Raw genomic sequence first — 25,704 nt, forward strand, 5'->3', positions numbered from 1 at the left:
AAATACTAAATTATTAAAGCAGGTATGCTTACCAAAGCAAAGGTAGGAATTATTGAAAAATTAATATTATTTGAAAGTAGCTAAGTGCTTGCTTGACATAAGTAACAAGAATTGTTACAGCAAGCTGAGCTATATGGCTATATTGTGTAAGTCAAAGATGGATCACAGTTGAAAAGAACAGGCATACACAGTGAAACCTGGAACTAGCAGCCTGAACATTATTAATTGTTAGAATAGACAAAACTGTAATTTAAATATTACTCAAAAATTAATAGTTGGAGCAACCACATTATAACATGGACTACAGAACTGACTGAAACTACCATAGAAACAGACCTAAGAGGATGTGAAGATGACCACGTGGCAAACACTTGGTAACAAACAACAAAGCAATGAAGGCCAAGAAGGGCCCAGACTGTAATATGGGTAGTGATCCACACTGTTGAGTGCAGAGTTTACACTGTAATAATAATTGCCCAGGAATTTCTTTGGAGGTCGGTCTTTTGAGGCACCTAGCTCAAGCTACCAGGTATCAAAATGTATCTATACCAATAGATCTATCTGATGGAGATGAGAATGTAGTGTCAAAAATGTCTTAGATATCTATACCGCAGTAAACTTACCAGAAATGCTTATAATCGCTCTTAATAGCCATTTTTTTGGTTAGTATTCTAGATATTTCTACCAGAGCAGGACAATAAACCATTCAATACAGAATTTGGTACCTCACAAGATGCATTTTAACAGGCAGTAAAGTGATTCGCTGTGACACATGGTCCAAGTGCTTTTCCACCAATACAGATACATATTGTGCTCATTGCTGACTGATCAGGAGTGCACCTGTACAGGCAGAAGCCCTATTCTTCCTCTGTGTTTTTTGTTTGTTTGTTTGATTGATTGATAATATTTTTTTCTGGTAGCTAAAAGGAACCCCAGCCCACCCCGCAGCTGGGCAGACACAGGTGTGACTGCGAGAAGACACATGGCTGTTTAAGCCCCGGCCGATGCCCTCGGGTGAGGCTCTGCCCTCCCACCGGCATTACGGACAACGCCAGCGCTTCCATAAGTTCCTTCAGTTTCCCGTTCCAGCCCGCGGGTCACCCAAGCTGGGAGCCGAGTCTCCGCTGTCGGGCACGGCGAGGGGGAGCCCTGGGTGCGCTGAGTCCGCACGGCCGAGTCCCCGGGCAGCCCAATGCCAGGCGAGAGCCGCTGGTGCACGGGCATCTCTCGGCCTCGCCACTGCCCCTGCACCCACAACTTACTGCCCCAACCCACAAGTTGTGGGTCCCGGCCCCCGCACCCACAACTCCTCCGGCCCCCTCACGGCTCCCCTTCGCCGGGCAGGCGGCGGCACCGGCACCCGTAAGGCCACGTACCTGTCCGTGGCCGGGCTCCGCCACGAAGCGAGAGTCGCCTTTTGCCGTCGTGCCCTCAAGGCGCCGGGGGCAGCTGAGCGTCCGCCTCAGGCGCTGCCGGGCGGCTCCGGACACCCCCGCCCCGCTCCCTCAGAGCCGCCCTCTCCTCCGCCCCGCGCCGCTGCGGAGCTGGGCCGGGCGGAGACACACGCCCCCCTCGGGCACCTCCTCCCGGCGGCGCGGCGGAGGCGGCCGCGGCCTGGGCAGGGGCCGGGGGAGCGGCGCGGCGGGAAATGGCGGCCGGGCCGGGCTGAGCTGAGGGGACGGAGCTGCACCATGAGGCTGCTGCGCGCCCTTCTGCGCAGCGCTGCCCCGGGCAGCGCCTCCCCGGGCAACATCCCGCAGCAGGTGGACTTCTACTCACGCTTCTCCCCCTCGCCGCTCTCCATGAAGCAGTTTCTGGACTTCGGTGAGTCCCCGCTGAGCAGCTGTCGACCGCTGCCCCTCCTCCCACGGGTGCCCGTGAGGAGCGGGACGGCCGCGACCCCTCACCCCGTCAGCGCTGTCCTGCTGCTCCTTATCTGTGAATGCTGTGCTTTCTGCCCGAAAAGGACTCTGCTTCCTTCTGGGGCATGAGGCCCAGCTGGCTCATTCCCGGAGACCGCAACTATGTCAAGGTTGAAATATAGCTGAAAACTCCAGTTTTTGGCACCAGCAGGGTAGCTGGGTGTTTTCCTGCAGAATCCGCAGTGTTGGGGAGAGGGTGGGAACAGCTGTGACAACTGGTAGCATTAGAGCAGTGACTCAGACAGGTGAGACTGGTTAAGCCTTTTGCTAAGCAGCATGCAGCCTTTTAAAGGCATCTTCCGAACACATGAAGGGTTGAGCTCCAGTTGGCACCGAGGGGCTGAAACAGTCATCACTTCTCGGTCACTTGCCTGTGCCCTACAGAAACATTGTACCCAAACGTTGCTGTTTTAGAAGGTGTGTGAGAGAAGGAACAGGATGCGGACAACAAGAGCCATCCTGGAGGATTTGGAATCTAGTCTTGAAAATGAGTAAATCAGTAACAGGACACTGACACTCAGTGCCAAAATCACTCCTAATTCGTCCAGGTTTGACTGTCAGCTTGGAGACAAAAGGGATCACAGGAATTGTTCTATTCTGCTTTAAAGCAAAGACCATATAGAGAAAGGTTGTGTAAGTCACACTGAGACACTTTTTCAAAGTCTGAGGTCAGAGACATTCTATAATATGTTCTGTTTCCATACCCAAGGCACTTCGGTGTGCACATGTTTACATATTATATATTTAACTAGTTAATACTTTCATGGCTTTTTATAGTTTTGCAAGTAAAATCTAAGTGAGAACTAATTCTAGAACCCCAAACTTTGTATAAGCAGGAAGACTTACAAAGATTTTCCTCACAATTATATGCTGTCACTTCATCGATCTATTCAATGTTTCACTTGTGGCAATGAAATGTATCTGACATTTAAAACTCCAGATTCCTACAGAAGCTCCACCATATGTTCTGTTGCTGCTTTATTTTAAGTAAAGAATCTTGCAATTCAGTTTGCTTTGACCTGTATTATTTTACTTCTGATAAATTGCTTACCATAAAATCATTGTTTATTTTCAAGTCACACTGTTTCCTTGTGTCAAAATATTCTTTCTCTTAGTACCTTAACCTTTTTATCTTTATGGTAAAAATAATCTTGAAAATTTCTACAGTATTTTTCCTGTCTTTTGCTTAAGGATTTAGTCACAGAGAGTAAAAACTAATAACAGAAATAAAAAAAGAGTGCAAGACAGAGACAGTATTTGTCTATAACACATATTTGTCTACAACACATTCTGTAGCCATTATAATCTGATGGTGTTTTCATTAAGGAATTTTTTTTCTCCATTTGTAAGAGAGCAGTCAAAGAGGAAATAATAAAATCTGGTAAAGCTAACTTAAAAAAGGTGAAATGTTCTATAAGCAAATTTAGGTCTACTCTTGGGTTATAAGACCACAGTATTTTCTGTAGGAGTTTTACCCATTCTTTGCCTAGATATAGACTGTAGCTGCACAGGGGAAGAGAGTCACTTGCCTATTCAATTTGCCTGCCCTATACTGCCTTGCATGTTTGACCCAAGATTGCAAAGATAAGACCTTCAGATACAAAAACTATTTTCTGAAAAGTAATTTTCTGAGTATATGAGGCATTTAAATATTATATTTACACTCTAATACCTCCAATCTGATTTGTTCTTGGAATTCTACCCAAGAAAATGGAAAGACCAGTAACAGTCATGCCTGAAATGCAATCTGACTAGGGAGAAGAAAGGTTTCTAGGCAGAGGTCATATGTAGACAGTGCATACTGCTGGTAAGTGCCATTGTAGAAGAATTTCTTGTAAATTTTTCATTTTTTTAAACTGACATTCTTGCATCAGTGTAGTTTATTATGTGTCTGAGTCTGCCTGCTTTAAAGTAAACTGCTCTATTTCAATTTGGTGAAGGTTTTTCATGTTTAAGGCACTCCCAGCTTCCTTTTTTCTTTCCTCATCCCTTCCTTTAATCTTCTTCCCCAACTTCCCCTTGCCAAATGGAAGGAGTGAACTGAGCAGTAACACAGGAGTTAATTTTTAGGAGATACCTGTTGTGAAACACCAGACCTGAAGTATGCACTTCACTGCAGCAGATAGGCAGGTTAGGAAGTTCAGATGCTGTTTACGTGACAATCTTTAAGTCTAGAAAGAAGTCTGGCTGAGAATGATGAACAGCATTTCTTAGTGTCTTCCCCACGCTGCACCCTTTCTTGCCTAGGAAAACAAGCTTTGTGGGAGTAAAAGCAGGCCTGGATTTTAATAACCACATTTAATTGCCACCCCCACAGATGACACTTGTTCTTACAAAAGCAGAGGTCAATTATCAAAAGAGGCAGTATTTTTACTTCTAGCTTTTAAAAGTGTAACAAATTCAATATATTAGTATCCTAATGGCTAAGCAGAGTAGCTGTCCTACTTTCATTTCTTTCTCACTATTCATGTGAATTCATTCACTTGACTTCTGTTCCTGTAAGACTGAATTTAAACTGCAACAGATTTAGTTGAAAATGAGATCAATACTACTGAATTAATTTCCTTAAAGTGTTTGAGGATGAGTTATGATAATTCACTAAGATCAGTGATGAAAAGCAGGCTATATGGGACTATGATACTTTCTTAAGCATTTTTCTCATAAATAGTTTCCTGTACTGGTTTAATTTGCTTCTCTGACATGCTCAGAATGCAATATTGTTTGATCAGTGCTGGTCAGAGTCAATGTTTGCTGCATACAAAATGAACAATATACACAGATAGAAGCCATATTTTAAATTGAACAGTATAGGTCTGTAACTGTTGAATTTGTTTGTTTATATACTGGAGATTCTCATTAATGCAACAGAAAGGTTTCAGTATGCAATAAATTTTGAAATACAAGTGGGCTGCTGCCATGAAACACTGCATTACCTGCATAGCCTGGCTGAGTCAGCTTTGAAATGAAGGTATAGGCCTTTTAGGTAAGGAAGTTAGTTTGTGTAGTTCTCTACCGTAAGTATTGACTTCGTTCTGATATATTGGTCTTAGGATCTGAAAATGCTTGTGAAAAGACTTCATTTATGTTTCTGCGACAAGAGCTGCCTGTGAGATTGGCAAACATAATGAAGGAAATAAGTTTGCTTCCAGACAACCTCCTAAGGACACCTTCAGTTCAGCTGGTGCAGAGCTGGTAAGAACAGTGACATTCCATTCCTTGAAGGGTGACCTTCTGCATAAACACAGCTTGGAGGAACTCACTTCTACTGAAGGAACATTCTTAGGCTTGTTACGTGAACATCACTTTTTTATACTGAGATGTTAAATATACCAGTGTGATCAGAAAATAAATTTACAGATGTGGGGAAAAAAACCATTTAGGAGCAATTACAGAACCCACAAGGGCATTAAAAAATAATGAAGTGTTGCACACACTCATGTATGAGGAATCAATTTTTTTTTTTTTTAAACAAAAATCCACCAGAAGAGTGTTTAATAGGGAACTTACCTAAAAGTGAAGAAGCTAGTTGAAGAAAACAACAGAAGCAGACTACAGTACAAAATGTTGGATAAACATTGCAGAAACCATTTACAAGACAGGTTACTGCAGCTTGAGAGTAAAGGTATAGAAGATATGAAGAAAAAGCAACAGGAAGTTCCCAAAGTCAAAACATAAAACAAAGAGAACATGAAGGTATTAAGGTGAAAAAGACATTATTTGAAAAGTAAAGTTTGCTTCCAAGTAAGGAACTTATGCATACTTTTTAAAGATGAAAGCAAAACAAAGAGATTGCTTGGCAACTGCTAAAGGCACAAGGATTTCTGTAAATGCTTTTAAATTTAAGATACCTGCCAAAATCTGCAAGTAAGTGGGATTGACTAGATGACTGAATATGAAAAGAGCTATCAATGAAGATGAAGGCTCTTAATCAAACACAAATGCTTACATTCTCATGATACTAGGTGACACTGATCAAATGGGAAATTAATTCCATTTGGGCAAATGTAAAGCAGAACACAGGGAAGAACCTCCTCTCCTTGTGTGCTTGCTTCCTCACAATGGAAAAAGAAATTTTGATGCTACTGGGAATATTTTTCTGGATATGTCAGTTGATGGCAAGAAAGAAAATAGTGTTAGGAACTAAATAACAAATGGGGAGGAATATAATTGTACCACTGAGTTAGCCCATTATTCCCCTGAATTGCATGCAGCTACATCCTGAACAGAAAAGACCAAGAGGGATAATCAGAGGGTTGGAAAATTTCTACGTGAGAAGAAACCAAATAGAATTCTTCAGCTTGGAAAATACATATCTAAGGAAAGGGATGGCAGAAATACTTAAATCATAAACAAATGGAAAGATTTTTCTACTAACAGGAATGCGCTGAGGCTGCAAATAAGTGATCACCTACTGGGTTTAAAACATAAAGGTGATATTTTATACATTCTAATTAAATTGTGGAATTCATTGCTCTGGGAATTTTATAAGAGATTCAAAGGAATCTATCAAAATTCATAGGGAGACAGGCAGAATGATTTGGAAACATGCAACACTGGAAAGCCACAACTTGCTAACCAGAGAGATCTGGGGAAGCATATTAAAATTGATCTTTATCCTGTTTGTTTCATCGAAAGGTATGTCCAAAGTCTTCAGGAGATTCTGGACTTTAAGGACAAAAGCTCAGAAGATTCAGGGGCTATTCAGAGGTAAGGCTTTGCTGTCACATATATCTTGTTAATATTGGATAGAAGAACTGGCAAGAAAACAATAGCTGAAAAAAATTTCCTATCTCAAATCTTTACAGAAAAATTGCAGCAATGTCATCCCATCCCTAAAAGGAGGGTACATTAAAACGGGAAATTAAGCACTTTAGCATAATGTCATTCTGTAGAATGCTGGCTGACCATAACTGCCATTTGACAGGCATGGGTTGTTCTGCATGAAAACAACTGGCACAGTTTTCTCTTTCTCTTGGCAGATATCAAGATAATTATATCTTGACATCTTTATTTATTTTCTTGATTCTTGGCAGTATCAAGATAATAAATAAATAATTTTATAAATAGTCAAAATAGTGCATTATTGATTGTTTCAACACTAGTCACCTGAAATATGCTGTAAAGACTGACCTGCCTTCTCATTGCAATAGGCAGATGTGATATTTTTGTATATATCTTAATTTTTACAGACAGGCACTCTGTTTGCCGGAGTATTAAATTCCCTTGAAAGTGAAATACTAACAATGTATTTGTTTTAGTTTTACAGATACTGTGATAAAAATCCGGAATCGCCACAATGATGTAATTCCTACGATGGCTCAAGGAGTAATAGAATACAAGGAAAGCTTTGGCATTGATCCAGTGACCTCACAGAATGTGCAGTATTTTTTAGACCGCTTCTACATGAGTCGCATTTCAATCAGAATGCTTCTTAATCAACACTGTAAGTGCCAGTGTTCAAAGGAGAGGAAATGATACCTGTACCATGTTAACTGTATTTTTCTGTAAGTGCTTAGTATGTACTAAGGTGCCACTCAGGAGTATACTATTTGCCTTGCCATTTATCACTCATTCTTAATACCATTCCCAAAATATTTATTAATAGTAGGCTTTTCAGTATGGTGAGGACTGAAATTATATATTGCCTATAAATTTTTTACTTAGCAAAACTGGACACAAACTGAAATTATAAAGTTATGCTGGATATTAAATGATGTTTTCTTTTTTGACAGCTTTACTGTTTGGTGGGAAAATTAATCCAGCTCATCCAAAACACATTGGAAGCATCGATCCTAACTGCAACGTTGTTGAAGTTATTAGAGGTAACTTCAGATAAGAACAAGAATCCTGAAAACTTACATGAATGACTATACTAAGAGCAAATACACACCCTGATATGAATATATTGTTTTGTTCTTTCCTACCTGGAGCGGAAGTTCTGTGTGACATGAAATACAATTTTGTTTCTTTTTCCTATAAATATAGCTTTTCTGAAAAAAATACAAATCTCCCTGACAGCACACACTACTTTCAAACTTTATTTTTTTGGCAGACTCTTAAGGAGGAAAAAAAAGTGGGAGGGGGAAATGTAACTTCCTCTGTCTTTTACTATAGATGGCTATGAAAATGCCAAGAGACTTTGTGATTTATATTACATGAGCTCTCCAGAACTTATCCTTGAGGAGTTGAATGGTAAGTGAATGTGGACAAAGCATGTTCTTAAACATCATGATGGCTTTTTCTAAAGGAGCTGGCGGTGAAATGTTCTGCTTTTCACATAATTCATGTGTTCTCTGTATTTGCTGTCATAGATTGGGTTTTTTAAAATTTGGCAGAACACTTTCCCCATTCCTCCCTTTAATCAGAAAACTGACATGAGTAAGTCGTTGATTCTCGAGCTGTTGATATAACAAATTTTAGCAGGCTCCTTCCCTCGCTAAGATTTCATGTCTTCACCTGACATTATTGCATCTTACTCTCTCTGCATTTCTTGCAACACATTAAAGATTTATACAAGACGTTCCATTCCATCTTCATGATACCTATAAGGAGGTTATTCGAAAGCAACTATGATATACCCTAGTCAGTGATCACATGCTGGGTTTTGAGATTAATTTTTAAAGCAGCAAGCAACATTTGAAAATTGTGATTATAACTTTTGATTAACACACAAATTTTCAAAATATTTCTGTTCAAATTTTCCTTCTTTCCATTTGTCAATACAAATTTACATTTTGAATTACTATGGGAATGAATAAAAGACATGTCATTTGCTATTTAGTTATTTAGACTCTCTTCTCTCCAGCTAAATCACCAGGACAGCCCATGCAAGTGGTGTATGTGCCATCACATCTCTATCACATGATTTTTGAACTTTTCAAGGTCTGTGCACTTACCATTAATTACACAATTCTTTCATACATCTTTGTTTACTGAGGTTGTATTGCTTTGACTTTTCAAACCGATTCTAGATCACAGCGTATTTTTGCAAGTGCAAACTTCTTGCCATTTGACTGCAAGAACACAGCTACCCTGTACTATTAGAGAAACAGTAATTGCATAGAAAATTAACAGCTTTGGAAGATGTATCTGTTTTACCTAGCCACTTAATACCTTCTGAATAGACAGCTTAAATCTTAAAATGTATGAAGACACTATTTAATGAAGCAAGTGACAATAAGATATCCCATAAATTGTGTATCTTCAAATCTGGTAAAATGTGTAACAGGTCCTGTAGAGCTCTTCTGAAGCAGTTTAGTCCTAGACTTTCCTTGGATTTCATGTCATATTGCATGTACTATGTGCATTATAAAAAAATCTAGAACACAAATGCTGTTAATTAAACTATTCATGATTCCTTTAAAAAAATTAAATATTTGCAGTCTCTGTATTATAATAAACTAAATATATACTGATATTGAATAAACCGGGAATTTCAAAAAACCCATTCTAAAACCAATATACATTTGTTCTGATTCTTAAATACATGATAAAAATAACTGCTAAATTGATATTTTAAGATAATATATAAAGTGAGTAGGATTTAAGTTGTGCTTGCAAATTACAGAATGCAATGAGAGCCACCATGGAACATCATGTTGATCAATGCATTTATCCTGCAATTCATGTACACATCACGTTGGGAAATGAGGATTTAACTGTGAAGGTACTCACTTTTTCTACTGTTCCAAAGGTTATTTTGATTATGTTTTTTTTTTTCGTGTCATGAGCAGCATATTAGTAACTTGAGCTGGTGATCTGGTTCCATCAATAGATTTATGTGATGACATATGTAAGTAAAAAAACCCTTATGGAATCTCACACACTGCCTCATGAAGAAGCTGTAGTCACACTGAGGGCTCTGCAATAGCATCCTGTACTTGCTTGTGTCTTGCCTAGCTTAGAAGTAACCATGACTAAAAATGAAGTAGCATCTTCATACAATTGCTAACATCAACATTTTCTAAGTGACAATGACAGAACTATACAGGTGTTAAACAACTGAAGAAAGGGAAATATATATTGTATATTCCAAACAAAACAAACCTTCTAAAGTAGAGTTTGCAGTTTCTTCTTTTTCCGTACAACATCCATGTTTGATTTCAAAGACCAGCTGGAAGCACTGGGTTTTTTATAGGTTTAACTAAACTGCAGTAAAACAACTCCTTTGACTTACTCCTTTCAAGTAATAGGTTTTAGTAAATTATATTTAAATGGCAGTATTCTTGAGGAATAAAGATAAAATACACAAAACCTAGCATTTGCTAAAAGGTATAGATAGTGACTTCAGACAAAAGTGTGTTATGAACAAGATAAAAGCAATGCACAATTCAAGCAGAATTTCTTTTTCTCCAAGAGATTATGAATGCTTCTTATTGGCAGTATTTTATTTAATGGCTTGGATAAGGGATGAAAGGGAAGGATTCATCTCTCCTTGGTCATTGTTGAAGATGAGAATTAAAGAAAATCTGTAACTTGGTAGGGACAGCTTCAAATAATACTTTGTCAGAACTTTCCCTGGCTTATTGTTTGAGAAAAGCAGTCTTTTTATAAAAATGGATTCAGGGATATAAAGCTAAATGGTCCTTCTTGTTCCAGATGAGTGACCGTGGTGGTGGTGTTCCTATGAGGAAAATTGACAGACTGTTCAACTATATGTATTCAACAGCTCCACGTCCTCGTGTTGAGACTTCACGAGCTACACCTTTGGTATGCAAGTCTTTTATACCCTGGCATCATGGATAGGTCTAATTGTCACAAAAACCATTTAGCCAAAGCTATGAAATACTGATTTTATAGATATTTCATTGAGTAATATTTGAATTTTACTTAATTCAAGCTTAATTAAGGTATTTTTCAAAAAATAACAGGAAAATGGCATAAAACACTAAAAATTATTTAAATTTGTTCAAGATTTTCTTTTTTCTACAAAATCTAAAGATCACCCACCTCAAGCAGAGTACTTAGCTATTCTGCACATACTGCAGTGAGAACAGGATTCATAATTATTTTTGTAGCCACTCAATGAAAGGAAGAAAATTGTAGCAATGACCTTAGATCAAGGCCATAGTTCATTTGTATTGTGTAGTTAATTGTACCAAACCCCAGCAAGGATGACAAGTGACAGGGCACATGAAGAAACCACTTTGGTCTCATGTGAATGTAATAAATGCACAAGAAATAAAGCCTAAGCTCTCAAAAATTAGAATCTCTGAACCGCTTTCCTGTATTTATTCTCCCACATTGCATCATTTAAAAATATATGTATGTATTCTGTATGTAGATGATCCTGCAACTCACAAAACATGAGATCTTTACAGAGGAGTGTTATGCATGCTCATTGAGAGATTACCTCTAAAATTTAGTATTTAAACAAAAAATCATGCTTAACACTTTAGCGCTCTGTCCTGCTATTACAGCCAGGGCTTGTGAGAATTTCAGTATAAGCTGTATATTCATAGATACTGTGTCTTGAACCTTTTTTTTTGTATACTGACAGTGAAATGTATCTGACTTAAGGACACTAAGTACTTAAGATTAGTAGGTCCACGAGGCGTGACGTAGACACAGCACAGTTTTCTCTAATGGCATCTCTTCAAAAAGCTACCATATAATACAAGATGTGTTATCTACCAGCCCTGCCTGACAAAGGAATCAGAGTCTTCTCATAACAATCATTCATGCATTCTTCTGGTTTTGGGGTAAATAACAGCTTGGGGAAGAGGGGGGCATAACAGTTAACATCTGAACTCCTGTTACTGTCAAACACCATGCTTAGTTCGTCTATTTTACCTATTAAGTTAAAACAGAAAATGCCACTCATTAATGCAATTAATGAAAGTATATTTTTTCTCCTGATCAGGCTGGATTTGGTTATGGCTTACCCATATCACGTCTGTATGCACAGTACTTCCAAGGAGACCTGAAACTGTATTCCTTAGAAGGCTATGGCACAGATGCAGTTATTTACATCAAGGTATGATGCAACATTCTACCACTTTAGATTTATCAGCAACTCTAATCTGAACTGCTAATGGAACTCCTTGTTTCATTATGATAACTTCAATTAAAAAGAATCATCAGCTACAGCTTTTTCTCTTCACAGGCCTTATCAACAGAATCAATTGAAAGACTCCCTGTATACAACAAAGCAGCCTGGAAACATTATAAAGCAAATCATGAAGCCGATGATTGGTGTGTGCCAAGCAGTGAGCCAAAGGACATGACCACTTTTCGCAGTATGTAGCTTTTTCCTCAGCAGCTCCTAAGAAGTACGCTTGTCTGTGAAGGGAATTTAGAAGACCTAATTTATACCAAGATGTTGAGCCACTTAGATACGTGAAAGTAATTTTAAGTGGTGTAACAGAAAGTTTACTGTATTTAGGCTTTTCTGAAATTAAAAAATCAACAGCCACCAAAACCCCCTAACCTGCACTTATAAAGAAAGGTCATACTTTGTTTGTTTCACTTTCTGTTTATGACTGCTTTCAGAGCTAAGTCAAAGGAGCAATATTTTGGTTTTTATAGGGATCAATGCAATGTCTATCACATCTGATATTAATTTGTATTATTACAAATTTTATTAGAAAAAATATTGAAAAAGCTTACTGGAACATTCTTCCATTATACAATTCTACAGATTAATGAAAAACCTGTGTAAGAAATATTGAGCTCACTGCTAAACCTTTGCAACTGTATTGGCACTTTCTTTTATCCTAAGCATGCTGAAGCTTAATTTTGCTAAGTTAGATATGTTGCCTACATATACTGCCTACATCAAGGGGGTTTTTTCAGCTGTAGAAATCACACATCTCCATAGGGATAAAAAATTTTAAAAGCGTTTTTAACTGCTACTACTGGTATAATGTATCTCAGGTATGTGGCATCATTTGTATTTCTTTGGTTGTAATGTGAATATATAATGGATGTGAAAAACTTATCTTGCCCTGATCATTGTGAATTGAAAATTAGCAATGGCTTGTGTACAGTAGAAAAATGTCTTGCATTTGCCTCTATTTCTGTAGGTCATACCAAAACACAGTATCAACATTCTAGCCTTCAGACTTGGGCATGTCAGGTACAGCTGTAAATGGAAACTATTTTAATAAACAGATTTTTAAGATTTGTCTGTAATAGGGCATCTCTATTACTTTGACAGTATAATATGTGGAATTAAGTTTCTGAAAGTACCTTTGCATTTGTAGTATGTTCCTGGCCTCATTTTTGTAGTAACTGGAATTCACACTATAACATAAACATGATAACCAGAGTATGTTAATCAGTCAAAGACAAATCAGAACATACAGAGGAAGATAGAGAGGGGAGTGAATCTTGCATTTCAGATACAGAGTCCTTTTAATAAAGAATTCAATTTAATGCCTACTGTACGAACTTTGTTCAAATCATACACATCTGTGTTGCACCTTGATCCCTGTCATTCCTGAACATTTTTGGAGTGATGCAGTTAAAGTCATTGAGGCCTAATCCTTTTCTCAGTTAATTAAACTGCATGTAATTCAGTGGGTTTTGTTCTGCAGCTGACATGCATAATCCCTCTCAGAAACAGGAAGCCTAGCTTTTGCTAGTTTACTATCTCTGTGCAGAGCAGAAGGTGAGATACCACAAGTGAAGGGGATAGGTGGGATGTTGGAAATTGAAGGCATGCTACTCTAGTTGTAGCTGAGCCAGATTCAAGATTTATCACCTGCTATCTCCCTAGTCAAGTTCTGCAAAACAATGAAATGGTTTTATACCCTGGTTAAGCTAACGTAGATAGAAGTGTGTTACAAACTGGGCTGTACACACAGTTAAGCTGACAGTCTGAGGGAGGATTATTGTATCTTAATTGCCACCAGAACAGTAGGGTTACCTATTCCACTTAAGCTTGTGGGCACCTTGAGGCCCCTGTTTTTCTTCCTTACAAGGATTCGGGGTAATAACACCTTTCAATCTGCATGGCTACAAGTGAGGAGAACTGAGAGCTGTTCTCTTCTTTGGCCCTGGCAAAAGGATGTGAGAAATGCCACAGAGTATAAAATGGGGCCTGTACAAATGTTAGAAGGGACACATGCAGCTACTGCTTTTGCAAAACTAAAGCTGAAAGTTACAGCAAGGGCTTTTAAAAACTCAGGGCTGAAGCTGAGCACTCCAGCCTTTAAATCTCTTAACTCAACTTATTTTAGTAACATCGGACAACTACAAGTGGCATTTCTGAAGAAAAGCTGAGTTTCTACAAACTGTCTATTAAGTATTTTAGTAAAATTCTCCATGTTCTCAGCTAACTACCAATTGAATTCTGATTACTAGAGCAACTTGCTGTATAATTATATTTGTAGTTCTCTCTTCACCTGCCACCCCAAATGACTGTGGTGAAAACACAAATGCATAGTGTTTTGATTTACAATATTTAATCCTTGTTACAAATTTGATCTTTGATAACTTTTAGTTTAAACAGAAGTGTAGAAGGCAACTTTTGTATTTAGTATTTTCATTACTATACTGAAGTCATTGTGAGCACACTGGTTAAGTTGAAGTGAATCACTACAGAACAGTAGCATACTATCAAAATGCCGAGATTAATAGTTTTGTATGCAAATTAGCTCAGTCTTGCACTGTAAAATTAATCTTGGTTTGTGTTAATTTTTTGAAAGAATTGCTGGATTTATTCATTAAAACTATTGTAAAAACGAAACCTTGTTGTGTGACTATGTAGCTTAGAACTGAGCTCATTCCGTGCACCCAGCCTTCTCATTCAACATCCACCAAATGTTAAACGCTATGGGCTGTAATCATCAGTGTTCTCATGCTCAGGAGCCAGGGGAGTTTATCAGCCCTTCCATGGCCCTCCTTACCTGTAAGAGCTCTGCACACAGGGAAACCTCTGAAACCATTATTTCCACTAGTCTCCTTCATGAGAAAACTCTTCCCAGGGTGCAATAGTAGGCTTAAAGAAAATATTCTGTGCAATGTTCTGTGTTCTAGCTGTGAAAATACTCAGCTTTCTTGACTGAATTAATTAAAGGGTGGTTTTATGTAGGAGATCCTGAGCATTTGATGAGTTCATAGTTCTAATTCCTTTCTCTTTCATCAGTAGGGCAGCACTCCTCTTTGGTTCAAGGTCTGTAAGTTTGGCATACACCTAAAAGCTACCGTGAACAAAGCAGATAAGTTAAATCTTAACCAAAGAATGCATAAGACTGAAATATAAACCCTTTCAAAAAAGTAATTATTATCAAGATTTTCAAACTTTATTTTGGAAATGCCTAGTGTGCAGAAGCATTTCCACACAGTCCTTTTGCTGAAATTCTTAAGACATTTATACAAAAAAATAATAAATGTGAAACACCAACAGTGAAGTTCATTCATTTAATTAAAATGAAAAAAAATCCATAGATTTAAAGGAGAACTTGGTCCACATAAACAAACTATGTAAGTTTTGTTCTAGTCCATTCTAGGGTGGAACTGATATTTAATCTAGTCTATGTTTCTGGAATAATCTAAATTAAGGAAGTGCTCTTGTAGTATCTCTAGAAAATAGTATGTAAATATACAAAACACCAAGTCATGTTCTAAGCTATTTCAAGAATCAAATCCTCCTTTAAAGAGAAATAATCTGCAGTCTACAACTGAACATTTAAATACAAGGCAGAAACCCAGTGCGTGAGTGATAATTTTTCCTACAAGTCTTCCCTCAGTATTTTAAGTCTGAAAAACAGTATTGTTTAAAATTAGCAAATATATAAATTTGGTCCACAAAAAACTCTTGTAGCATGTAGAAAAGAGAAATACATGTATTGCAAATTGATCTTATTCATAGCATAGATCTATAAAACTATGTATTATTTAGGAAAAATAGGTTAAAAAGGATCTTATTTATAGGCTTAAACCTTGTCCCAACACCATACAGGTAGTGTACAGAAAACTTAGTATTATGTTTAGGATATGTAGTTTGTGAAAACTACTTAGTATTTCTTCTTCGTTATTTTCTCAGTAAATTGCAACACATAGAATTCAAAAACAATGTGCTACTAAGTGAACTTTGAATGAAGTTCCAGAAGTACAAGAATTAAAATAATCCTAAATTTGAAATACATGCTTTCTTTTTAAATTAACTCGACATTACCATTTTCTTAATTTTTACTATACATCTTTAGTGGCAACAGATAAACAGACTGTCACAGACTGAACTTGTTGGCAGGATTTCTCTATCGTCCCTCTATCAGCTTCAACTCTATCAAATGCTAGTTGACTAATACTGGAATGATTTTTAATACAGCATTCTACTTTTCACAAACATCAATTTCAATGAAAAGGGAATATGACACGTCAGAAGAAGAAATGTTACTTAAGGCAGAAAGTTAAATTATTGTCTATTAATACAGGCAGAGTCAACTAGAAATAAAAATACTGAAAACATTATTTCATTTTATTGGGCTGCAATGGGGAGGGACCAAAATTAAAAAGAAAAAAAACCACCTACCACATTGAACTGTTGCACTTTCCCTCCTCCCTCAATTGTACAATTATATACAAATCTGCTGAACTTCATCAAGATTAGGCAAGTCTGCACTAAAATAAAATGGTCATTTTAGCAGCTTGATTCAAGAGTGGCCACCACTCTGCCAGTCTTGCGAACTTCTTTCTCCTTCTTTTGAACCTTTTCCTTCTGCTTTTCCAGTTTTTCCTGTGTTTTCCTAATATCCTTAATTTTTTTCTTTATTGTTGATCGGTCATTTTGACTGGAAACTCCCAAAGCCTTTGAAGGAGGAAAACAAAACAAAACCTCATCAATTTTTTTTTTTCCCAACAGCACTGTCAACAGTGCTTGTGCATTAACAATGTAAGAAAGTGTTACTCAATTTTTGATATGATAGTCTGTTTATTTGAAAAACAAAGACTAAGGACCTTGAAAACATTGTAAATAATCATCTGGGTAACAAGGTAGGTAAGAAAACCAAGGCCAACTCATCAGTTGTGAAATAACAGTTTCATGTCGCATTTTACAAACATGTAAACCCCTGAGAATTTCCAGAAAATAACATCATAGGTAGTAGTCTCCAGATATTTTTCTAGCTCTTTTATACACGAAATTCTATTCAGTAACTACTCTTTAATTTTAAGGATTTGAAAGTGTATTGTTAAGAAGTGTCTCAGGAAGCGGACGAACACTTCGATTTGCGATCGGCAGGTGGCAGCACGCGATTCCAAGTGCCTGACCGCACTCGCACTGTGTCAGCCCAAACGCATCAAGCGCACATTGAGCTTTAGGCATCAACCTTTGGGGTTCCACAACTGGAAAGTCATTTGGCAGGCCAGTCACTGGTATTTTCTCTGTGCCCATGAAATTTTATAAAATACAGGGTATTTAGTGTTGCATGTCTATTTAAAATGCAGGCATATTCTGGAGACTGAAGTTAGAACACCTTTCCCCCCCAAGCCCCTCAAATTCTGCTATTGATCATTAATAATAATTTGCCTTACATCAGAATAGACCAATGAACTCTAGCTGCACATCTTGCCTGTCCATAATGCAGTTTCATAATCTAACAAGAAAGAAAAACTGCGGGAATTTACTGTAAGGGATACATATGCACTGCACCTTCCACATGTAAAATGGTAAGAAAAGGCTCAGAAGATTCAGAATATGTATTTTCAGCAGGAGTAACAACCAGAAACATTTAAAATGTCACCAAATAGGATTTTAGCCTTCCCATTTGAAGAGGAAATGTCAAAGATACAGATTTTTAAAACTGGATCCTGTGATTCTATTTGAATTGGCCAGAACTTGTTTTGATATGACCTTATATTGAGATTGGTGACAGATGCATCAAGATTCCTTGGAAAATTATTCTTCCTTTCATTTCCTCAAGATACAAACAAGGAAGCAATATTCATTATTTTTCTGGCTATAAGCAGCCAGTCTTTAATTTTACAATTACAAATTACTATCAAACTAATAAAATAACAAGAGCAAATAACTCTACCCCTTAGAAAGCCACAAAACCAGGAAACTGGACTTTGTAGGTTAAAAATATAAGCAGTGAAATAATAATATAATATATAATATATAATAATATATTATATAATATATAATGATATATTATATAATATACAATAATATAAGAAGTGAAACCTATAGAGTTACAAATCTACCTCAGGATGTTCACATACCTTCAGCTTCTCACTGTCAAGCTGCATCAATTGCTGTCCATCTACGTTCATAGCTGTGAACTCTGTAATATACTGCTCCATGTTCATTCCCATTAACCAGTGGCATACTTGCTGGGTAGTCCACTCAGAAATGGGTCTACTGTGCCACTGATTTTGCTTTCCTGTTGTTGTAAATTCATCATCCAATGCCTAACCAATTGAGAAAAGTCACCATAAGCAATACTTTTCTTGACTGTACATTGAATTCCAACTGTCAGCTGAGTTTGGCTAATAAAGTGCACTTTTAAACATGCTGTACTCCAAATGTCAAGTTCTTGATATCAGTTTGCCCAGTTTACTATAAACAAGACACTTCAACATTCAACACAAACTAAGTCAGAAACAGAGAACATAAATAGTAAACTGGACCTATCCACACAATGAACACACTTCCTAAGTTAGTTGGTTAAGGTAGCTCTATCTTAGTGTTAGATGCTACCTTACACACCATGAAGAATTATCAAGCACTTCAATTCTATTATTATTGTTAAGTGATCAAAATCCAGAATAAAAGCAATTCTAGTAGCCAGTAAATCTGGTGAGTGTTCTAGGTACAGTTTTATTACATATTGTACATTTGTAAAGAGAAGTTTGTTTGTTCTCTGAACAAATGCTATTACATCAACATTTTAAAAGGTCTGCCCAAATAGAAGATGACCATTTCAGAAACCTAACAACTTGCAGACTTCCACTGAAAATACACTTTGCCAGCTCACAGAGCTTTTGAGGCACCCTGCTCCAATTTAATTTTGCTACTGAGAGGAAAAGGTACTGCTGTTTGTCCTGAAGCGCAATTACTTCATCGCAAGAGAAAAGCTACACTGTTGCTACACTGAGCAACAGAGCTGAGCTCTGTAGAGAAGAAATTACAGCGTGGTACTTTAATCAGTGATACCAGTTAACTAAAACTTTATTCATAATCCAGAATCATCTCTCACTAGCACATGACTGAGTACAGGCTGCATTAGACTTGCAGACTGCTCCACTGGACTGGGCAGCTTCCACTAGTCATCCAAGATATTTGTAAACAGCAGAAAATATGCTCCCCTTTTCCAGCAAGCCTTACACACGCATTTGTAAACAGGAAATGTGGAAAAAAGTTTTCTAGTTATGGATTTGAGAGATGACCCTGTAAAGTTGCAGGTGAACAACTACAGCAGCCAGCCAAAGAGATCTCAGAAAATTCAGCTTATTTGATGGATAATTTGGGAGAGTTGATTGATGTAACAAAATTATTGTGGTGATTACAAGTCAAGGACAGTGAGATATAGGCCTGTCACATGATCTGATCATACAACACAATGGATCTGAGCATACCATATGGAAGACATGTATGAGGGGAAACATAACATTTTCAAATTTCCAGTTTAGCGATGGACTACATGAAATTTGAAATGGTTTTGCTTTTCCTGGTCTGTGAAACAAGGGACAGTAGCTACATTAAGAGGCAATGCAGATAAATAGGAACGAGTTTGTAGAGCTGAACAGTTTGTGCTGGGGTCCTAAAATCCACACTAGAAGGATTTCAAAGGATTTTCACTTCCAAACAGCTCTAGTCTGATCACAAAGATTCAATGGCCACTAGCAGCTGGAACGTAGCAGGACCACTGCTGGAGCACATCTGATTTGATTTCTGAGATAAATCAAAGTAAGGCAAGTGGGAACAATCAGAATATTTATTTCAAAAATGAACTCCTTATCCAAATCAAAATGCTTATGTAGATAAAACAAGTGGGAACACATCTACCTTACTGCTGAGCAAAAGAAGAACTGCAATTTGCATAAAATAACAGCAAAGGGCTCTAGATGTTTGGCTTGAAGTGCTCTATACAGCATCTGTATCAACACAACTGGAGCACTGAGTCTTCCATCCAAGGTATCAAGCTTGAGATGCTTCATACAGAGAAGATTAACTGGATAAATTACCAAGGGAATTTTAAAATGCACATTTATTTGAAATAATTTTACATAACAGTACTCCCCAACCTGATACTGCAACACAAAATAAATACTGGCAACTTTGCCTCATACTAGCAAGTGTTTCTGAAAAGGGGAAACACTTTGCATTTTAAGTTGGACCTGTGTATCAGGTGTGCTCTATCAGCCACAAGAAATACTAAAATATATGCTGTCACGTGTATTTTTTAATTTATCTATGTACTTTTATCATTTGTGGTGGGTGTGTGTATCTATATATCTCCTTTACACAAAAAAAAATGTGTACTGTTTTACTCCAGTTGGAACTCACTCCAGATTTACTGAATCTGTGTAAGCCATGCAAAAACTTCCCTTCTTTAATTTCAGAGTGTAAGTACCTGAATATCTATTCTTGTCAAAAAAAGAAAGAGACCTGGATTCTTTCATTTCTTAGAGAATTGCTGTCCCCTGGCAGAATCTTGGGGGCTGTCTCAAGCAGTTTGTCCAAGCAGCATAGATTAGAGCACTTAAGAGACTGCACTATGGAGGAGTCCTCCAGGCTTAGATACGAATTGCAGCTTAGGGTTTCAGTATCATCAGTTGCTAACAAACTCCTTCTACTTTATATTGGTAAAGACAGAATCCTAAAACCAGAAGTTGTAGCAAAAGCTGAATCTATGTCAAAACACAGAGACATCATCTTCTCACAGATCTTTAATACTATAAAACCTGCATTTTTCACTACTACACAAGGGAAAGCATCTGTGACTATTTTTCAGAATATAGGAAAGTGAAAACTGTAGGAGGATAAGATGAAGAATACCAACTTTTGCATAAGGCTTATTGATCATTAAGTAATACCTCTACATAATTTTTTTTCTCAAATGTCCATTCAGAGGCAGAAGGAACATGACAAGCTGTGTTTGTACAAGTAAAGTTAGAGCCCCCAAAACAGCCAATGCGCACACAAGAGATCAGCTGCAAATTCAGAAAGCAGAACTAAAACTACTTCTAATGTATAGAAATATGAGAAAGCCATGTGCTCCTGCATAAAAATGCATGTGATTCTGGAAGCAAATAAAGGCTCTGGAGATAAAAATACAAAGCCAAAGAAAACACTACTGCCATCACACCATTTAACATATTAAGAACATTAGAAGGATTACCCAGCTAGCTTGCTAACCATCTGTGAGTGAAGTGCCTCTGCTGTAACTAGCAGGCTGCTAACAACTGAACCCTCACCAGGCAGTCACATCCTCAAACTGCCTATGAACACCTGCCCATCAAAGGAAGACTCCTCAGTGCTGCCCCTATCTATACCTCTAAGAGGTGCTTCCATCATCAGTTTCTCAACAATTCCAGGATTTGTAAGGCAGTGTGCAATAGCCCACTCCTCTGAAAGCCAGAGGCTAGCACAACTCCTGCTGCATACTTACAAACCGATCTGGACAACCATCAGGCAGAAATTATTAAGAGCTTAAATTAAGGATCCTATTCAGTATCTTTATTGGTGATTTGAATGAAGGCACTGAGTGTACCCTCAGTAAATTCATGGACAACACCAAGTTTAGTCAGAGTGTTGGTCTGCTGGAGGGTAGGAAAGCCCTGCAGAGGGACCTGGACAGGCTGGATCAATGGGCCAGACCAAGAGCCTGAGGTTCAACTTGACCAAGTGCTGTTCACATTGGCCACAACAGCCCCATGCAGTGCTACAGGCTGGGGGCAGAGTGGCTGGGAAGTGGCCCAATGGGAAAGGATCTGGCAGTGCTGGTTGACAGTAGCTGAACACGAGCCAGCGTGTGCCTGGGTGGCCAAGAAGGCCAGTGGCATCTCAGCCTGTATCAGAAACAGTGTGACCAGCAAGAACCAGGGCAGTGATTGTTCTGCCTTTACTGGGCACTGGTGAGGTCACACCTCAGGTGCTGTGTCCAGTTTTGGGCCCCTCAGTTCAGGAAGGACATTGAGGCGCTGGAGTGTGTCCAGAGAAGGGCAATGAAGCTGGTGAAGGGTGTGGAGCACAGGTCCTGTGAGGAGCAGCTGAGGCAGCTGGGGGAGTTTAGCCTGGAGAAGAGGAGGCTCAGGGGGACCTCATTGCTCTCCACAACCTGCTGGAAGGAGGGTGTAGCCAGGTGGGGGGCAGCCTCTTCTCCCCGGTAACCAGTGACAAGAGGACGTCAGCTAGCCAGGTAAGGTTCACGTTGAACATTAGGAAGAATTTCTTCACAGCAAGGTTGATTAAACATTGGCATGGACTGCCCAGAGAGGTGGTGGAGTCACCATCCCTAGAGGTGTTTAAGGAAAGACTGGATGTGTTACTCAGTGCCATGGTCTAGTTGACAACGTGGTGTTCAGTCATAGGTTGGACTCAATCTGATCTCAGAGGTCTTTTCCAACCTAATTTATTCTGTGCTTCAAAATACCCCAAACTGCTATAACTTTGATTATTTATTTTTTCCCAGACCTAGACTAAAAACTTTAAAAAAACCCCAAGAACAGAACTATATATTTTTCTTCGCACATACTGCTTTCCAAATGAGAAAACAGTTCAGAGTTTGTTCCTTGTTTTCCTCAGAGTAAACCCTTGATACTCAAGGTAATTACTGAAAAGGTACAAGCAGGTTTTACTGGTCATGCAAAACCAGGACAATAAGTGCCATATGAACTAGACAGGACACTGGAACTCATGTATAAGAAAAAGGCTTCAATCATCACTTTACACATGGACAATTAATATTAGACTGCTTTCATTTGAATTTTAGAACCCTAAGTTTACTGGAAGTTTGTAATCCTGATCCAAGAATGATATTCAAGAAGACATCTTTAATAAAGCCTTACAATTTGTACTGCTTGAAAGTCCTAGAAACACATATTCCATTCAAAAAACTGCAGGAAGTACTTGAAAAGACAGATTATTACCCGGAGTTCCTCTGGTTTCCATTAGATCTAAGACTATTACCTCCAACAAAAAAAAAAAAAAAAAAAAAAAAAAGGCAAAAACATAATCCACTACCACAAGCTGTAAACTAGATATGATTTTTGAGACCTCAGATTTTTATGTTAATTTATACATTGAATTTATAACATTGTAAGACTGCACTAACTTTCTACATATTCCTAGGCTATTTTAAGATTTTCACCAAAGACTGACTTAAGACAGCTAATAAAAATCCCATCACGTTCATGAACCACCAGTTTTGCAAGCCCTCTAATTCATTTTGCATAAGATAACTATGTTCATTTTTTAATGAGTTTTCCTAAACTAAAGGATTTAATTTATTAAGATGTCCATTAGTCAAACACCAAATGAGACAGTATCTGAGGATGCTACCAAAGTGTGGACTTTAGGTTTCAACTGTAGCCAAAGGAATTAATTCTCATGGGGAATGAACACACTTTCAGGTGTCTAATTTCTACCTATATATCAGAACCACTATGTTCTGACTTTTTTCCTTTTTTTCTTTTGTTTCTTTTTATTGAAATGAAATTTTATTGTAAAACAAACCTGCACAGATGTGAAGGCAAGGTAAAAATGTTGCAGTTTTTATTCACCCAGGAAGTTGTTTTAAATCAGTGGAACAGAATGGCATTTCATTTAAAGTTAAAAACTTCAATTTGAACAGTGAGTTCATTCCGATTTTTATGATATAACTAGGATCAGAACACACAGGCTGATGTGTCATCCACGAGGCCATGTCCTTAGGTCATTAACTAACTTCAACATTCAAATATGGAACAGCCATCTAGTTTCACATTACACACATCTGTTTCTATTAAACATGCTGTAGTGTGAACAACAACATCAACAACACACATATACACACTTTGAAACTCACCTCATTTGAAGAGAAGGTTAAAGTGTGTGAACGACCTGACAGATTTGGTTCTGTCACTAACCCTGAAAGTTCACAACTTGGCTTGCTATGGTATGTATCATCTATGACAATTCTACTCTGCAAACAAGTGGAAATAATGTTTTATTAACTCACTTCTTGGAAAAGCAGGTCATTAGGTGACATTCTAGTAATTCTGATTTTTTGGTTAAAAAAAATAGTATGAGTCAGTTACCTTTAGAACACATATGAAATATACTAACTACATCAAGCATCTGACTTTTTTGTTCAATTTCTGAATTCAGAAATGCAGTAACAAAGCAATATCCTCAATAAAAGCAACTTGTGCAGAGAATTGGTCATAACCTGAAACGGTGTTAAAATACACAAGGAAGTGCATCAGTTACTTTTTCAGCAGGCATACCACACTGGGGGAGAAGCAATTTAAAATGCATTTGTTGGACTTACTCATTATGAACTTTTATTAAACTGAAACCTCTACAAACACTATGAATGTGTTTTACAAGGTAGTGTTCTGTTGATTCCCTCGATTTCCAACTCAGATTGTGACCTTGAAAATATTTTTCATTAGTGAGTGAAAAATAATTCTGCCAAAAAAATGCCTCACCCTTTTGCCTTTCTAAAATTTATGTCTCAGCACTACTCTTTGCTGCCTACAATCAGCAAGCAACTATTTACCAGTATTTTCTCTAATGTTCTCTAAGTTTCCAATCAACTAATTACATATACTTTGTAAGAATGCCATACCACAACCCTATGTGCATAAATAACCTGAGATCCTAAATTAAACTGATCTTTAAGGTCTTTTTCTTCAGCTAGTTATGCTCATATAAAAGACCTACATTTTTGCAGTTATCCTCATTTAGCACTTCTGTATTTTGTTCTGATTTCAATTCCACCTGAACTCTCAGTTTTCTGGATTATTTGATTTTTGTTTTTTAAGTGCACTCGCTTATACTCTAAATTATTGATACACATTTTCAGCCTTAAAAACACCGCACCAAAGCTCAAGAAAATAGCCATCACCACCAGAACACAACAAACATAAAACCCCCAAACCACAACTTGAGTTTTCCTGCTACCTCTGTGTAGTATTTTCTTGACTGAGAAATGGTGTTCTGTTTACCATGTAGATTATTTTATTTAATTACATTGAATTTTAGGGTCTTCTTCAGTCTTTTAGATGCAAGAATTATTACCAGAAACAACAGAATACTTTGTCCATCAACCTATTCTCAACTTAACTTCAACCCAAACTGAAAATTTATTTAAGAGCTTTTCTTTCAGCCATCCTCAGTGGCTTTACACTTTTTACCTCTACAAAGAAAATCAAGAACAATTCAGACAAACAAAACTGAAAAGATACAATAATAAAAACATAACCAAAAGTAAAGCATCTGAGCACCAGTAATGTTTCCTCCTCCCCTGCTCCTAATCAGTTTAATCAGTAATTTCCTTTTAAGTGTTTAGAGCCAGTTGCAAAGATTTTTGACTCTTGAATAGCAAAGAATTTGGACAGAAGAGGTTTTATAGGTATGCTTTCTATCATTTAAGGAATCTAGTTTATATCACACTGCTCTTCCTTGCATTGAAAATGAAAGACTGCATACTTGCTTACAGAAGCTAAGTAATATTCTGGAAAAACAATGAGTATAAATACTGTGTATATGTGTGTATCAGAGAATGGGACAGATTTATGTCAAGGGACTAATTTAAGAACTGTCTGTAAGCACACAGGATTTTAGTTCCTGTGTTTCTTGTTTTCACAGGGATCAAGAAACTGACTCACTACTTTGTCACACTGT

General features: G+C 37.7%; 2 protein-coding genes across 6 annotated transcripts in view; one reads left to right on the forward strand and one right to left on the reverse strand.

Annotated features, from left to right (window-relative positions):
- The first annotated feature begins 1,562 nt into the window (after nt 1-1,562).
- Nucleotides 1,563-14,613, forward strand: PDK1 (pyruvate dehydrogenase kinase 1). The gene is made up of 11 exons (XM_058840355.1): nt 1,563-1,824; nt 4,973-5,114; nt 6,558-6,629; nt 7,181-7,365; nt 7,655-7,744; nt 8,037-8,114; nt 8,728-8,804; nt 9,490-9,588; nt 10,521-10,631; nt 11,785-11,898; nt 12,028-14,613. The coding sequence occupies exons 1-11, from the start codon at nt 1,692-1,694 to the stop codon at nt 12,166-12,168; spliced, it is 1,242 nt and encodes a 413-aa protein (XP_058696338.1). The 5' UTR covers nt 1,563-1,691; the 3' UTR covers nt 12,169-14,613.
- Nucleotides 14,614-15,138: 525 nt separating this feature from the next.
- LOC131579860 (neurabin-1-like) overlaps nt 15,139-25,704 on the reverse strand; it is a 40,809-nt gene continuing 30,243 nt past the window's right edge. For 4 of the 5 annotated variants that reach the window (XM_058840346.1, XM_058840348.1, XM_058840347.1 and 1 more), the window contains exons 17-19: nt 23,882-23,998; nt 18,093-18,281; nt 15,139-16,677 (exon numbers count right to left, since the gene is read on the reverse strand). In XM_058840346.1, coding sequence (XP_058696329.1) covers nt 16,510-16,677; nt 18,093-18,281; nt 23,882-23,998 — 474 coding nt within the window. In that variant the 3' untranslated portion in view covers nt 15,139-16,509. The remainder of the gene's footprint in view (nt 16,678-18,092; nt 18,282-23,881; nt 23,999-25,704) is intronic. The other variant, XM_058840350.1, reaches the window with a different exon arrangement.

This window comes from Poecile atricapillus, chromosome 5, assembly GCF_030490865.1.
Source record: "Poecile atricapillus isolate bPoeAtr1 chromosome 5, bPoeAtr1.hap1, whole genome shotgun sequence".
In the NCBI taxonomy this organism is placed as follows: Eukaryota; Metazoa; Chordata; class Aves; order Passeriformes; family Paridae; genus Poecile; species Poecile atricapillus.

Excerpts from the sequence above, each read along its gene's own strand:
- PDK1 (XM_058840355.1), top strand. The coding sequence starts at position 1,692 with ATGAGGCTGCTGCGCGCCCTTCTGCGCAGCGCTGCCCCGGGCAGCGCC. Across the intron at positions 1,825-4,972 it reads GAAGCAGTTTCTGGACTTCG|GATCTGAAAATGCTTGTGAA; the intron begins GTGAGTCCCCGC and ends TATTGGTCTTAG. Across the intron at positions 8,805-9,489 it reads TGATTTTTGAACTTTTCAAG|AATGCAATGAGAGCCACCAT; the intron begins GTCTGTGCACTT and ends TGCAAATTACAG.